The sequence below is a fragment of the Chlamydotis macqueenii genome, chromosome 1 (genome assembly GCF_036417535.1).
Source record: "Chlamydotis macqueenii isolate bChlMac1 chromosome 1, bChlMac1.mat, whole genome shotgun sequence".
In the NCBI taxonomy this organism is placed as follows: Eukaryota; Metazoa; Chordata; class Aves; order Otidiformes; family Otididae; genus Chlamydotis; species Chlamydotis macqueenii.
In genome coordinates, this window is record NC_141556.1 from 151,756,819 (window position 1) to 151,773,490 (window position 16,672).

Here is a 16,672-nt window from a genome sequence, read left to right on the forward strand (position 1 = left end):
AGGACGGAGCCAAGCTGTTTTCAGTGGTGCCCAGTGACAGGACTAGAGGCAATGGGCACAACCTCAAATATGGGAGGGTCCATCTCATTTTCACTGTGAGGGTGACTGAGCACTGGCACAGGTTGCTCAGGGAGCTCATACAGTTTCCCTCCATGGAGATACTCAAAACCTGTCTGGACATGGTCCTAGGCAACCAGCTCTTGATGGCCCTGCTTAAGCTAGGGGATTGGATCAAATGATCTCCAGAGATGCCTGCCAACCTCAACCTGTCTGTGATTCTGTGAAAAAGAAACCTCATCTTTTAGTAATTCTCTTTTTCCTTCCTCTAATCAAATGTCCACAGATGCAGAAGAGACTACCTTTATACAATCTAATCTGTTTTCTTATGTAATACAGTTCAGAGAATTTTACCCATTTACCCAGACAAATATCCCTTTCCATGCATATGTTTACTATGCCTCTCTTACAATTTAGTTGTTCAAAACGCAGTCTCTGAAAGGCAAAGGATAGGGGAGAAATTGAGAGAATATACGCAATAGATTAATTTATGGAATAAAAATTCCAGATACATGGTACTTGATTATTTTTATTTGCAATATTTAACTGTTTAGTTATACACACGGAATACTCAGCATGTGATGTCCTTTTTTTTTTTTTTTTTTTTTTTATTACCTGGAAGCCCTAGGCAGAAGCTATCACACTCAAAGGGAAGGTCACAGCAGAATGGCTGTGAACACTGTAGAGCCATTTATGCCCAAACAAGGCAGAGCAGAAAAAGATATCCCTAACAAAAATATCAGAAACAATGAAATTACAAACAAATACCAAAATTGCTGTGTTCTAAAAAGAATAATGAGGAAAAGTTAATCTCCTCACCAAAAAAAAAAAAAAGAGCAGTAGAAATAAATTTCTGAAAATGACCTTCAAAATACCAGGAAGGGAATGCAGCAGCACTCAGAAGGCCAATGAAGAGGCTGTGATTTGACAGGTAATGAAAAAAAGTACTCTGAATGCATCGTGTATATATATGTATGCATATATATGTGTTGTATGCATAGGACATATTGCTGGCATTGATTATCATAACCATAAAAAAATTATTAATGTGCATATCCACAGAGGACTGAAAATGGATGAAAGACAAAAGACAAATAATGAGTGTAATTCCAAGTTAAAAAATGGAAAATGAAAGGAACGGTATGAGAGGAGTTAACAAAGCTAAGATAAAGAAACACATTCAGCTTCTAAAAATACTTTATTCAGAGGCATTAAATTAAAAATTACTATATTGTAGGTCTAATCTCCTTTACATGGAACAAATGGTATAATATTATCACACTACATTTCTGTGTAATTAGTTTTCCAAGAAGTGTAGAAGTAAAGTCTGACTCCTAAAATCTGTTAAGTCAGTTACTTACTCTTAATTTTCGGCTTTGCTTTCTAACCAGTTTACCATGTTGAATGAAATGAACAGGGCATTGGTTCATTGCATTGTCAGCTTTATGTCGAAGCCAATCTTCATAACCCTAGAAAACAGTGAAATGGAAGGACACAGTGACGCACATTTGGCTAAAAAGACACAGAACAGCCTTAGTTTGCAACAAAAATTTAAAAACTTATCCTTGTTCAAGATAAGGGGGAAAAAAAAAAGATATTCTCCCTAGAAAAAAGGAAATTGTGACACACGTCAATAATACAGTCATGTTGGACATGTATAAAAAGAGCGTTCACAATTACAATTAGACAACAAAATTATATATTTTAAATTAAGACATTTTGATGAATAGGGATATTTACAATGTGTAGAACAATTTCTGGTGTTTAAGTCATCATCTCTTGCTCGTGCTCTATTGACTCTTGCATAAGTGCAAAGTACTTAAAGAAGCGATTGCTGAGAAGATGAAAGTGTAGAAAACATGTTGAAAGACTGAGACTCCATATAGAAAGATATTAAAGTGACGACATGACTAAAGTTGGTCATATTTCCTGATTGTCATACAATTATGTCAAACTTCTTAACCTTGTATACGATATGTATAGTCCTGAAGAATTTCGTTTCAAGAGACTCTGCAGAGTAACCTATTTTGATTGCTCAATTATCCTATGAATTTGTGTTTTATACAAACAGACAAAGTAAAGGACAGGGAATCTGCAAGTTTCCATACAATAAGTCCTGCCATAGGATAAAGATTTGGCCTGACAAAGACAGCAGTGGTTAAGAGATGGAAAATATCACTTGTATTCCATAGCATTTTTACATCTAACTCTTGAGCACTTCTGAAAATTAAATGTAGAACAAAAGTATCACTACCTTGGATGCTCTCAGAGATAATCTGGGAACTCAGAGTCTTTATAATTTTAGTCTAATATACTTCCAGGGGATGGTACAGCTCCTCAAGCAGGTCCCAAAGTCTATTCCAGTTATCAGGAGAGAGACTCAAGGAGATAGACAGAACTGCAGTACTAGGCACAGCATGTCATAATCCAGGCTTTGATAGATCACTACCAAACTACAGTAAGACTCCAAAGTTTAACATTTAAAATCTTAAGAGTGGGAAAATCATACCTAAAATACGAGCTACTGCATGTATCACAACTTTTGCTCACCAGCAAGAGCTGTATTCCACTATAGACTATATTTAATTATGTATAGTTAGCACTGTAAAGAAATGGAAACACTGCTCTTCGTAGCTTCTTTAAAAACTAATGAAGGAAAAGTCTGTATTTAGCATAAAGACTGTGAAGGTAATCAGTTATCCTATTAAGGGACAATCAAAATTACCCTCTGTACTGGGTCTGGCTGGGATGGAGTTAGCTCTTTTCACAGCAGCTCATATGCTGCTGTGCTTTGTAGTTAGGGCTAAACCAGTGTTGGTTACACCCCAGTATTTTGCCTATTGCTGAACAGTGCTTGTACAGCATCTCTTACAGGTTCTCTCTCCAATCTCCCCCCTCCTCACCAAAATAAGACGAGTAGGCTTGGGGTGGGCAAGACGCTGGGAGGGAACACTGCCTGGACAGCAGACTCAAACTGACCAAGGGGATATTCCACACCAGGCCTGTCAGCCTGACCTCAGTACCCGGGAAAGTTATGGAGCAAATCATCTTGGGTGAGATCACTCGGCATATGAGTGGCACCCAGGGGATCAGGCCCAGCCAGCGAGCACGGGTTCATGAAAGGCAGGTCATGCTTGACCAACCTCATTTCCTCTTACGACTGGGTGACCAGACTGGTGGATGAGGGAAAGGCTGTTGATGTGGTCTACCTGGACTTCAGCAAAGCCTTTGACACGGTCTCTCACAGTATTCTCCTAGGGAAACTGGCTGCCCGTGGACTGGGTAGGTATACCCTTCTTTGGATAAAGAATTGGCTAGGGAGCCGTGCCCAGCGGGTAGTAGTTAATGGAGTCAAGTCCAGCTGGCAGCCTGTTACAAGTGGTGTCCCCCAGTACTTGGGCCCATCTTGTTCAATATCTTTATTGATGACCTAGACGAGGGCATTGAGTGTACCCTCAGTAAGTTTGCAGATGACACCAAGTTGGGTGGTGGTGTTGATCTGCCTGAGGGTAGGGGAGGCCCTTCAGAGGGATCTGGATAGGCTGGATCGCTGGGCTGAGCTGAATGGCATGAGGTTCAACAAGGCCAAGTGTCGGGTCCTGCACTTTGGCCACAATAACCCCATGCAGCGCTGTAGGCTCGGAGCTGAGTGGCTGGAGGACTGTGAAGAGGAAAGGGATCTGGGGGTGTTGGTTGATGCTCAGCTGAACATGAGCTGACAGTGTGCCCAGGAGGCCAAGAGGGCCAACGGCATCTTGGCCTGCATTAGAAATAGCATGGCCAGCAGGAGCAGGGAGGTAATCATCCCCCTGTATTCGGCGCTGGTGAGGCCGCACCTCGAGTATTGTGTTCAGTTTTGGGCCCCTCACTACAAGAAAGACATTGAAGCCCTGGAACGTGTCCAGAGAAGGGCAACAAAGCTGGTGAGGGGTCTGGAGCCCACGTCTTATGAGGAGCGGCTGAGAGAGTTGGGATTGTTTAGTCTGGAGAAGAGGAGGCTCAAGGGAGATCTCATTGCACTCTATAGCTTCCTGAAGACAGGTTGTGATGAGCAGGGGTTTGGCCTCTTCTCCCAGGCAACAAGCAGGACCCGAGGAAACGGCAACAAGTTGTACCAGAGGAGGTTTAGATTGGACGTGAGGAAAAACTTTTTCTCCCAAAGAGTGGTCAGGCACTGGAATGGTCTGCCCAGGGAGGTGGTGGAGTCGCCGTCCCTGGCAGTGTTCAAGAGGCGGCTTGATGAGGAGCTACAAGATATGGTTTAGTACCTGTGGCAGCAATGGTAGTGGGAAGACGGTTGGACTACATGATCTTATAGGTCCCATCCGACCATGTGATTCTATGATTCTATGACATTGTGCTCAGCAAGAAAAGCTCAGGGAAAGCAGGCAGAAAGGGGGTTGTTTGCAGTGACAGCATTTGTCCTCCTAAGCAAGCGTTACATGAGCTGAGGCCCTGCTTTCCAGAAAGTGGCTGGACACCTGCCAGCTGATGGGAAGTAGTAAATGAATTCCTTACTTTGGTTGGCTTGCATGCATAGCTGTTGCTTCCCCTATCAAAGCGTCACTAACATGATACACTAATCTTTTCACCTTCCCTCTATTTTCTCCCCATCCCATGGGACAGGGGAGTGAGCGAGAGGCTGGGTGGGTGTCTGGCTGCTCACCAGGTCAGCCCATCATACCCTCATTTTTGTTAGTCATTGTTTTAATCATCGTAGTCCATCATAACTACATAAGAAATACAGACACCTCCCTTACAAGTTTTCAGTTAAAATGAGGAGCACTATGACCTACAAAGTTTCTTGATGTTCAAATATATAATGGAATTTTTCTTCCACGAGAGAGTTTTTCTACTTTTTCAAACATGACATGAGAGATCTTTCTTATGCCCATAAAAAGTGCTAACTCCTTCAAGTGGCCTAGAAAAAGATGCTGAACGTCAAGCTGCTTGCACAGATTTTCCTTTCACATTCACATCTCATTCACTGAAATGAAGGAAAGAAATGGCTGATATTTGGACTCAAAGAGACAGTGAAGACTGAATCATGAAAGGGAACTCACTGTGCCACTGAGTTCTTACACTGATAGCTGTCCTGCAGGAGCAATTATGCTTAAATTGGACTGAAGGCAAAAGGCCAAACACATAACATAACCACTATAAAGACCATTATTTGTGACTATTACTTTAGGAGCCCAAATTTTTAGAAACTTCTCTGTGGCTATAATGAGATGGTATAGTAAATGCAGAAGAGTGTTGTAGGCACCGAATGCAAAGTACTGCTTATAAACTCAGTAGCTAGTTCAAATTTAGTAAAATTTTGGATGAATTAACTTTGCACTAGCAAGGTTGATGCCAGATGAGATGTAATCCATCCTCCTGCAGCAGGCCTGAAAAAATCACAGTGTCAACAAATTTGTCTATGACTAAATCAAGAGAAGGGCAATCACCAGCTCATTCCTGATTCATTCCTGATCCAGACCAAATATCTAATATCAGAAGCTATGATAACATAGAAATCTGATTGTAATATTCCTATATGAATTAAAACATTCTATATTCATCTGAGATCCCACTAATTTCAATAAGATCCCATCTACATTTAAGTGCTCATATCAACCATAGCACTGTACCATTAGGGCAGCAGGGGAAAAACCACCTTAATCTTTTCCTTTTGGTAGTGCTAACCTGAAAGTGAAATGGCAAACCTGTAAAATTCCATACCTGTATTATGCAATTCTATTTCAACAGAAAGACTTTTATTAGGACCTTTTATATTAAATGATGTGACAAGAACTGATTTCTAAAAAATACTTCAATTTTATGGATTAATTTTCACATTAAAAATGAGAGAATACTATAATGTCTGTTCAATGCTAATCTGTAGAAAGCACTGCAGCTATTATTATGAACTGTTGATTACAATCAACATATACTGAAGATTTGACCCAAAATAATTTTTATTATCTATTCACACTGTAAAAGCTAAGGAAACCTCAAAGGTGAAAGCAGATTTATCTTTTAAGTTTTTGTAGTTCTTACTGAACTAATTTTCAGTCATTGTGGAAAAACATAATAGAATGTAGACAGCTATTTAGAAAAAAAACAAACAGAAGTCCAAGCGTGCTCAGTTGACACAAGAAAATAAATGATTCCTTGGAACACAAGGACATCAGAATTATAAAATAATTTAGAAGCTTGTGTTGAATTAGTGAGACATCATCATATAGCAACTAATTCTACTTAAACTACAGAAACAAAAATAGAGTTACTCGTTCAAAATTGCAATCATTCTTTAGGCATTGCCCTAAGACATTCTAACACAAAAAGGCAGGGAAAATTGCAATGCAAAATGAGTAATGACATTCTCTTTAGTTTTACTTTTGCTCACTAAATTACTCACCTGTTTGATAGCTGTTACAGTGATGACAAATAAAAGTGGAAGTCCACTTGTAACTGGACTAGTAGGTGTATCAATAATTAACTGCAACAAAAGGAACAAATATTTTCTGTTTATATTTTTGGAATGCAAGTAGTCAATTTTTCAAGTAAGACGTTTGAAGCAATTATTTCACCAAAATGTTAAAAAGCACCGAGGAACTGTAATTAAAAAGAATAGTAGTTTAATAAAATTTTAAGTATATATACACTATACCAGCAAAATGTGAAAAGTAACTATACACTATAATAAGATACAATACTGTATTTAGATTACATTATTATTCAGACATTAATGCCTAGTAAAAATATTTGTTTGCAAGAGTTTAAGTACCAGACTGGAAAGTTGCAGCTTTGAAGGCAAAATTACTGAACAGTGTTAGTGCTGTTTTCACAAGTTATACAATACAGCTGTTCTTATGCATGCAAGGAGTAAATCCTGAAATACTGAGCTGGCTTCTGCAATGATAAACAAAGAGGTAGAATCTAGAGAGGGAGTTCAAACGATAAGAAAATCTAAATTGTCCTAGGAATCTGCAATAGCTTTTCCTTCTACACAATCTAGTGTGCAAAGCAGTACAGCTTTTCACTTAACTTAGTAAGATTTTCATTGTTTAAAACATTTAAGTGATTGTGAACGGTTCAGAATGAAGACACCTAGAAAGCACCAAACTGGCTATCTGAGGTAATAATTACAAAAACAAATATTCATATACCACCCTAAGCAAGCATTTTATAAGCATCTCTATTTTGGTTTCCCTACAGGCTTTGATGTCAGTGCAGTCGAAAAATTTCTGCCAAAGCATCATTCTGTTACAAAAATATAATATTTAGCAAAACTAACAAAAGTTTACCATCAACACAAAGGTTTTACTGATCTGGATGTCTGTTTATTACAAAACAAACAAAAAAAAGACACTCAATCATTTCAATTTTATAAAAGAGATGTCTTGCCATCAAAACAGTGATAACGTCAATTTCTCTTTAGGTTAGATTCACATTTACAACCTGGAAACTAAATAAAACTCCTTTTGTCACATAATCAACGTAAAAGGCTGTCCAGGCTCAACCATTTAACTCCTCTGTCAGACACAGAGCATTTTTCAACGTTTTTAAACTCCTTTGTTTTTTAGGAAGAGTCCAGAAATTTATCAAAAAACAAGGTTAGCTTACCTGAACAAGGAAAATGATGAGAAAATAGAAGTTAGCTATTCTTCTGAATTGCTCAAACAAATTTTTTGGTACAAAGTTCCAAAACGTATACTGAAAACAAATGCATAGATTATGAGTATTCATGAGAGAAATATTTTTTGCAGTCCATACTCTAAAAACGGAATAAATTCATAATTCACAATTAAACAAGAAGCAGTAGTATTTTTGCTACTTTGTTTAATAATTTGCTGAAATGAGATCTTAAGTTGACAATCATGTATTCTTGGAATCGTATCAATTTTCTGAACTGTGGTAATTTTGCTACTAGAGATTGAAATAGTTTTTTGACTAGCAATAAGTCTCATTCAGATATTTAGTTACAGAACCATTTATTTAAAAACATCAATGGATTTTAAAAACATTTTAGTCACTTCAAACAGCACTTCTAATTCACTTCCATTTTGTATGTATGACTTAAGGAGGTAGATGGCACTCTGTGAGTTAACTATGCAGTCAGAGCAAGTTGACCAAAGTTGTCAGTCTCTCCTCTGTTCCTTGGCTTGGATACAAACATACTCCTCAAAATAAACTATATAAGTGAATAAAAGTGAACAGCTGCATATTTCTCTGCTAATCTTACAAACTACCTCAAGTTTAATAAAATGTCGTAAAAAACAGAATATAAAAGTGCAAGCAGAAAATGCAAAAACTTCAAAGGAAAAAAAAAAACCAAACATATAAAAGTGAGAGAAAGGACTTTATGTCATCTAGGCCCTTCCCCTGCCCTGCAGCAGATTCAATCATATTCTTTTTACACAGCTCACTGTGTAGCTCAAAAAAAAATTTGCAAGATTGCTTATTGGAACACATGTAAAAATGCCAGCTAAAACTATGTAAAAAGGTGCAAAAAATGGCTTGAGAAAACTAATGCTGTATCATCTTATTATCCAAATTATCCATAATAAAATGCCAACTCTAATGTAACACTCATTTCAAAGAAGATAGGCAAAGAAGCATCTCCTCATTTATTTGCTCTGCTACAAATGTGCCTTGTCTCTTTTTGGCAGACTGCAGTGACACTTGCCGACACACAAATTATGCCATGAGTGATAAATCCTACAAATTTGGCCCCAACAACAAAGACAGCCAGAGCTCTACAAGGCAAATACCTTTACTCCACCTGCAGATGAAAAGCATCCTTAAGAAACTTGCCTTAGTTGTATGTGAAACCCCTATTACGCAGAGTCAGCTTTTTACTTGTTTAGGGTTAAAGCCTGGACATGTAGGACATAGGAATTAAATGTTCTTTTTCTATCATGTGCCAAAAACCAGTATCTATTCTAAACATGCCCTAAGTAAACATTTATCCTGCTTAATAGTTACATCAATATTAAATCACTGTGAGCAACCCAAAACTCAGGGAGGCACACGTACAACAGCCGGAAAGTCAAGTGCTCTCATCTTGCAATTGGACTATCTTTCATGAGACTGGAATGCTGCTTGCACTGCCCACTACCCAGCTACTTATCTTGCAATTTCAAAACAGAACTGGTTAGACTTGATTATTTTTCCTTGCACAAAGGTCCTGACCATTCAAAGCTGCTGTTTTGATACATGACAATATAGATTCTATTCTATGATAATAATCTTATATTTTCATCATTAACTTTGATTATCAGGCAAATTATATCTGTTTTCTAGTCTTATGCATTTATTCCTTTACTAATATCTACCTGCTGAGAAGGAAAAATGAATAGAGGTTTCAGTGAAAAACTTCGGTTTACGTGTTTCTGTTTAGCTCTTTTGACAGAACAAAAGTTTTTTTTTCCATGTTGAAGGGGTTTTTTTGACCGTTGAAGTTTGATGGCTTATATAAGTTCCCCAAACGACCATTCATGAAATAAAAAAGTAATCTTCTAAGCAATAACTTCCTGTTTAAATCTCCTAGAGGGTTATTTGACTAAATCAGTAGTGACAGCATATTAGTGTCAGACTACATACTTAAAACACCTGAACGAGGAAGTAAAGTAAAATAGTTAAAATAACCTATAAAAAGAGTGAATGTCCACCTTTACTCTTAGTATCTGAACCTCCTGTACACGTCAAGCAGTAGTCTTTCCTGCAGCTCCCGCTTTGGTCAACAACTCTCTTACCTGAATAAATGTAAATAAGCTGGGAGCAGATCATTTTTACGGTCTGAAAGGTGTTACTTAAAACAGATACTTCTTTAACACAGAGGACTACTTAAAACTTTATTTTCAATTAACCTGACAGACTTTTAGCACTTTATTACATTGGATTTCAGACATACAAAGTACATCTTTATTCTGTCCATTCTTCTTCAAAGAAGAAGTAATAATTTTTGAAGGACTTCAGGCCAGAAAGACAAACCACTAAAATGTCTAGACAGACCTCCCCTTTCCTTAACCATCAGTAGCTCAGAGTAGTATCTACAAATGCATGATTAATGTTTCACCACCATAATCGCTCCCAGGAGAAATAAGAGTGGCTGCCACTCAGAACAAGATTTATCTTATGACTGCATTCAAGGCAGCTTCTCTACCCTAGTCAGGCAACAACAAAATACAAGTCTTCAAAGACAAGACATTAAAAATTAAGATATTCAATACATTAGATTACTGTGCCTAGATGGAGAGTTAATACCATCTCTCTTCTTCAGATAATTTAGTCATGCTCTTTGTAAACTCTGAAAAGCAATTTATGTATATTTAACTACCTTTTTTCACTGTCACTCACTTGAAGGAAACAAGGCTATCCAAGTAGTTACACACTTGTAGCTTTTAAGTTGGGGAAAGCTCAACTGATCTTTTTCAATTGCTGCAAAAGACTTAGAGGCCAGAGCACATAGACGCCATTTTCATACAGGAGACAATACATCAGATAGCAAGTAGTAGAGTTACGTATTCATCCAAGGGATGAACACATTGTGCCAACAGATGCATTTGAAGCACTGTGCAAGGAACTGTAAAATCAGTCTGTCTAGAGTCAAAACAGCACAATTCAAGTAGATTTTCTTCCCATTTATAATCGTAACAGAACTTGCAGTGCTGGTGTATTTCTGTAATCACGTGCTTGAACTACCTAGGCGCACCTCCACAGTATTCCCACTCATGCTCCTGCTCCATCTCACTAATTTCTGCCTCTTCTTTGCTAATACCAGGCTGCTTTCAACTCCAACATCTCCTTGTTAGTGACTCCCATTAATTCGAAAATATAAAATAGGGTCTTCTTTCCAATAGTGTAATTTTTTTTTAAAAAACATTGTATTTTGACCTTTTTATTTGACATCTGTATTGCAGAATTGTGGCTCCCATGTCAAGCTTCTCTTTCTATCTCAAGAGGCAGATATTTTCTTAAGTAAAAGGAGAGTTTCTTAAGTAATCACTTGACATCAGAAGCTGGAGTTATAAGAAAAAAGCACTCCATATTGCATTATTGAGTTCTGTCAACACCTCAGTTTCTTACAGCTTATTTGTTTTAAATAGTCACCTTGCTTTTAACTTGTTCTGATTTCACTCCTTTCCCTCAAACCTTTCCACTGCTTCTTGTGAACGTTTAAAACCATTCTGACAAAAGTATCTACTATGTTACTTCAGCCCTGTTTTGTAGACATCTTGTTATGCTGATTCTTACGGCTTCTGCAAAACAGCACCCATCTTCAGGATAATAAATTAGGAAAAAACAGATGAAAGCTGAATGCTAATCTTGCAGTCACTTCTTTAAGTTTTCCAATGTTTTTCTTTTAACAGATCAAAATACATACACAACTTGAACATATCCATAGTGACTTTTTAATACACAGATTTTTATTGTATCTACAAATTACCAAGAGACAATATATTCTTAAAGCTGTCAGCTTATCAACTGGACTGAATATGTGCATACATAGGCATATAATATTTTATATATAATACTTTATATATTAATACGCTACTAAAACAACGTAAGTATTACATACATAGTTACCCCCCCTTCAACAGAATAACTGAAAAACATCTGACCAAAAGTTTGACAATTTCTTTAAAATTATTTTTATTTATAAAATTGTTACTTGTTTTTGAAACAATTTGTCTAACTCCATTAGTGTAGAGAACTGGCAGACAAAACTATCATTAGCTGAAATCCTAAGAATGAGTTGAGAGTATGGCTTATCTCAAGTGACTTGCTTATAACCACATATGAAGTCTGTAGCAGAACTGATCTACGTTCTTTGATGTATTAAATCGGTTTCAACTCTAACTTCTTCAAACAAAAAAAACTTGACTTCTGTGCTTATACATGACTCAATAAAACTGGAATAGTAATATCCATGACATTTTGAAAAGCACTTTGCAACATTTAGGACAATTTGTAATGAATGTAGAAATACACATTTAACTGTATTTTAATGAAACTATTAGCATGTGCATCACCTGCACAGTGTTTATCACTACACCAAGGGAAAGACTCATGTTTCTCCACACCACATGATAAAGGGTGGTTCACATCACAGGGATCACTAAGCTCTGTTACATACAGGGCTGTCGTGGTTTTGTTAGTGAGGGGAGGCCTAAGGTGGTAGCTTCTGTAGGAAACTGCTAGAAGTCGCTCCCCTTTGTTCAGTGGACTCGGCCGGGCCTAGGGCGGACCCACTGCTGGCCAAGGCCGAGCCAATTGGTAGCAGAATGTTCCATGATAACACCTCTGTGATAACGTATTTAAGAATGGGAAAACAGGAAAAAAAAAAAAAAGAGAAGAGAAGATGTGAAGCAGCTGAGCGGGGGCAGAGGCGCAGAGGGGGAGGTGCAGGCCTCATGGGCCTTGCTGGCCTCACCCTCTGGCCTCTTGCCAGGCAGCTGATTGGGCCAGACTTGGTCCAGCCCGGCTGCAAGAAGTGGAAAGGAGATGAGAAGTGAATAAGATGTAAAAAAAGATCCTGAGAGACATCTACCAGCCTGTTGTGAGGAACGGCTGCAGACGCCAAGGTCAGTTCAGAAGGAGGGGGAGGAGTAATGCGACTCCTGGCCAAGATTCCCCTGCAGCCTGTGGTGATGACCATGGTGGAGCAGGTTGTCCCCCTGCAGCCCATGGAGGTCCACGGAGGAGCAGAGATCCACTTGGAGCCCATGAAGGACCCCATACCAGGGGAGGTGGATGCCTGAAGGCAGCTGTGGCCCGTGGAGGGCCCACTGGGACAGCTGTTCTAGAGGGACTGCACCCCATGGAAGAGATGACCCACGCCGGAGCAGTTCCACGAAGGACTGTGGCCCGTGGGAGGGACCCCACGATGGAGCAGGGGAGGAATGTGAGGAGTTCTTCCCCCGACCATGAAGCAGCGGCGTAAAACAACGTATGATGAACTGACTGCAACCCCCATTCCCTCTTCCCACCTCGTGCCGCTCGGGGTGGGGGGAAGGTAGTAGAGAAAATGTTAAGCTTGGGAAGAGGGAGGGGTGGAGGGAGGTTATCTTGTTCTCTGTCTCTTTATCCTGCTGTTTGTAGTAATAAATGAATAGTTTTCCCCAAGTCGAGTCTGTTTTGCCCGTGACAGTAACTTTAAGGATTTCTCCCTGTCCTTATCTCAAACCTCGAGCCGTTTTTCCTTATATTTTCTCTCCCTGTTCTCTCGGAGGGTGGGGGGAGTGAGAGAGAGACTGCGTAGTCTGGTCCTGATCAGGGCTGAACTACAACCAGGGCTTTTGTCCAGGCCCAAGAGCTACCTGTGCACTCTGAGAGTGTGCAAAAATAAAACTATTTGGGGAAATTAATTCAAATAGTGCCTACACATTTGAATGAACAAGCATACTTTTTTTTTTTTTTGTTATAGAGTTCCTTAAATTGGTTGCTGGTAAAACAGGCTTTCCACTACAACAAAGAAGCTTATCTTTAGTAGTCCTTGTTCAGCAACTCTTAGTCTTATCAAATAGGGGCTATATCTCCAGGAACCCCTCTGACAAAGACATCTCCCCAGCATCTGGAAGATTATCTATGTACAATTAAGGAAAAAAGAAAAAAAAACCGAAAAACAAAAAAAAAAACAAACAAAACCCTAAAAAACAACAGCAGCAAAACCACAACTTACAGTAAGGATGACTGACTAGAGACAGAAATCAGAGAGCATTAAGAAAAGAGAAGAAAATGTGAGATAGTGTGTGCAAGAGTGAGCGAGCTTCACTTTCTCATACGTAAAGTGAGGAGAATTACACCTGTCCTCCCTAGTGCTGTGTTTGGACCTGCTTGCCTGCCTTCCTTCCACTTCTCTCTCACTGCATGCAGACTCCAAACTGACATGAAAAACTTAACTTAAAGGCTGTGTTTGGGGCAGTACCAGTGGAGAATAAAAGATCACTAATAATTCTGGGCTGAATTAGGGGGGAAGGGTAGATTGCTTCTCCTGGGAGGTTGCAGAGAGCTTTTGCCCTGTAAACCCCACCCAGAGCAGGATCATCAAGACCTAACAGCTCGTCCTTGCTCTCTCTAGGCACTGGCAGATGTCCACAGAAGGAAATTGTATTATCCTTCCTGGAAGGAGAATTGCACACTCATGCATTCCCATCCCATCATGGGTATTGCTGTCTCTGAGGTGGCACCAGAGTCCAATTGATTCAGAAGCATTTGAGATTGACTGCAGATCAAGCCCATTTACTCTTCCTCATTACTAACAGCTCCTGCCTCTTTGGCATGGATGGGCAAACCTGATTATTTAACACTTGCACTGTCAGATCTGACCTTCAGCTAGTATGGCTGAGAGTCACTGAGTTACCTGGGCACAAGTTGAGAGCTTCATGCTACAGCTGCTTTTACAGCAGATCAGTATGTCCACACTAAAAGGCACACACAACATTCCCTGCATTGGTACTTGTCCCATATGCATTTATCTCTACCCATCCGCTCTGCCCCTACACAGCACAGTACACAAATATTTATTAGCTTCACAAACACATGACCATGCCAGTTCCCACTCTGGGCTTTGGATGATTTGCTTTTTTGTTTCTGTTTTTGTTGTTTTGGGGGTTTTTTTTTTGCTGGTTTTTTGTTGTTGTTGTTTTGGTCTTTTTTAACTTTCAAATGTCACTACTATAGGCCTGTGTTTGAACTCCATATCTTGAAACTGCTATGTCATGGCCCTAGAGAGGCCAGACAAATCCTTCTAGTTACGAAAGCAACACCTTAGAGATGTATGGGACAGCCTGGGTCTCCTATGGGTTCCAAGCGGCTCATCTTGGTGGAGGCATTTTAATATTTCCTTGAGTTTCTTCTAAATGTGGTAACAAAATGAGATATCAGAGCCCCTCCAGTCTTTGTGTTTTTATAATGACACTACAAGTGATTGCTGCAGGGAAGAGGTATAGCACAAGGCCACGAGTTTCTGCTGGAAGAAAGGAACATTTTAACAACATCCACTGAAACATGTCAGAATCACTTAACTTTATTTAACTATTAGTCACTGCGATTGAAATGACTAACAATTAATCAGATTAGCACTGAAGGTAGCTAAGGCTTCCCTTGCAATTTATACAATTCTTAACATGCAGTATTATTGTTTCAGGCCATTTTCATATAAATCCATGTTTGAATCAGTATTTGATGAGAAGTTTCATGGAAACATGCAGGCCACAGAAGACAGTATTATTTGTGAAACAAAACCAGGAGCACTTCTGGTCCTTGAATACAGTTGTACAGCATTTCAAAGCACAGGTTAATAATAGTACTGTTTTCCCATCTAAGTTCACCTTATTGTTTCTTTATAAGAACAGGAAATAAAGCTACAGTACAAGTCAGCATTTCATATTTTATATGATAAATTAATTTGAATGGAATCTCTTTACTTTCGGGAAAATTCTTCAAGTAACAGTTCTGCATCCACTGTAGATTCAATCTTGTGTTTCACTTGAGTCATATCATGCTACTCATCAGTATAATCTTCTGGGACCTTAGGCCCCACTGCTCCAAGTTATGTTAGTGACCCAGGCACAAGTGGTTTTTTGTAGCTGTAAAAATTTCTCTTCATCAAACTATAGCAGCAAAAGTTTGCAGTTAGACAAGGCAAAATACTATGTACTGATTACCCACAGACTGAAGAGAATAAAAGACTTAAATCTGTCTAACTCAGGTTTCACTATGGGTGGTATGAAAAAAACAAACAAACCACACAAAAAAAAAAAACCCCAATCAGTGCTCCTGCAGAATGTTCCTGGGGCTTCTAAGTTTGTCAGCTGTCTCTGACACACCAGGAAGTCTCTGATCTCTCTTTCAACAGGCTATTCCTATCCTGGCATCTCTGAAATCTTTAGTTTTTTCTCATGGTTCATTCTTTAGGTTGTTTGTCAAAAGCAGCAAGCAGCTGCTTACTTACACACAAAGTGTGTTCTTTGTGTTCTTACAGAACTCCACATTGTTCCCTCAAAAAAAGACTTTACTTTCTATACAACTTTCCCCTCTGTTCAAGACAAATGTATACAACCAATTAGTCTTTGGTTCATTGATTTAGCAAGAACAGGAGATGCAAATCCCGACTTTGTCTACAAATGAATGAGACCCTTGAAGTATAGCAGTTTTATAAAGATATTGGATCAATATCAGGAGAAGTAATTAGAATGTTAGAAATTACTAACAAATGAATAATGAACTAAAAACATAATTACACTACTGTATAAATCAACAGTTTGCCTACACATTGAATACTCTGTGCACTTCGCCATCTTCAAAACTCTACAGCTTGTTTGGGAAAAGGACAGACCAATCTGAGCAAAGGTATGAACTAGCTTCCACACAAGCAATTATTGAACAGACTAAGGTTATTCACTCTGGAAAGGAATATGGTAGAAGATCACTAACAGAATCAAGAAAAATTTGGAAAATTAACTGAAATTATCAAGGAGGAGTTTCAAAATGAAGATTTATAGTTTCTTTCGGCAAACATTTCTACAGTTTAACTGTGCCTTAACTATGTATTCCGAAAGACTTATTAAATGCAAAATCATAATTTTTGGCTCACAAAGGACTAAATCACAGATCAGCAAAC

General features: G+C 38.8%; 1 protein-coding gene across 2 annotated transcripts in view; it reads right to left on the reverse strand.

Moving 5' to 3' along the window:
* The window catches only part of ATP11A (ATPase phospholipid transporting 11A), a 128,143-nt gene that overhangs the window by 49,076 nt on the left and 62,395 nt on the right, over positions 1 to 16,672 (reverse strand). For both annotated transcript variants that reach the window (XM_086770348.1, XM_086770356.1), the window contains exons 3-5: positions 7,669 to 7,758; positions 6,461 to 6,541; positions 1,419 to 1,526 (exon numbers count right to left, since the gene is read on the reverse strand). In XM_086770348.1, the coding sequence (XP_086626474.1) occupies positions 1,419 to 1,526; positions 6,461 to 6,541; positions 7,669 to 7,758 (279 nt within the window). The remainder of the gene's footprint in view (positions 1 to 1,418; positions 1,527 to 6,460; positions 6,542 to 7,668; positions 7,759 to 16,672) is intronic.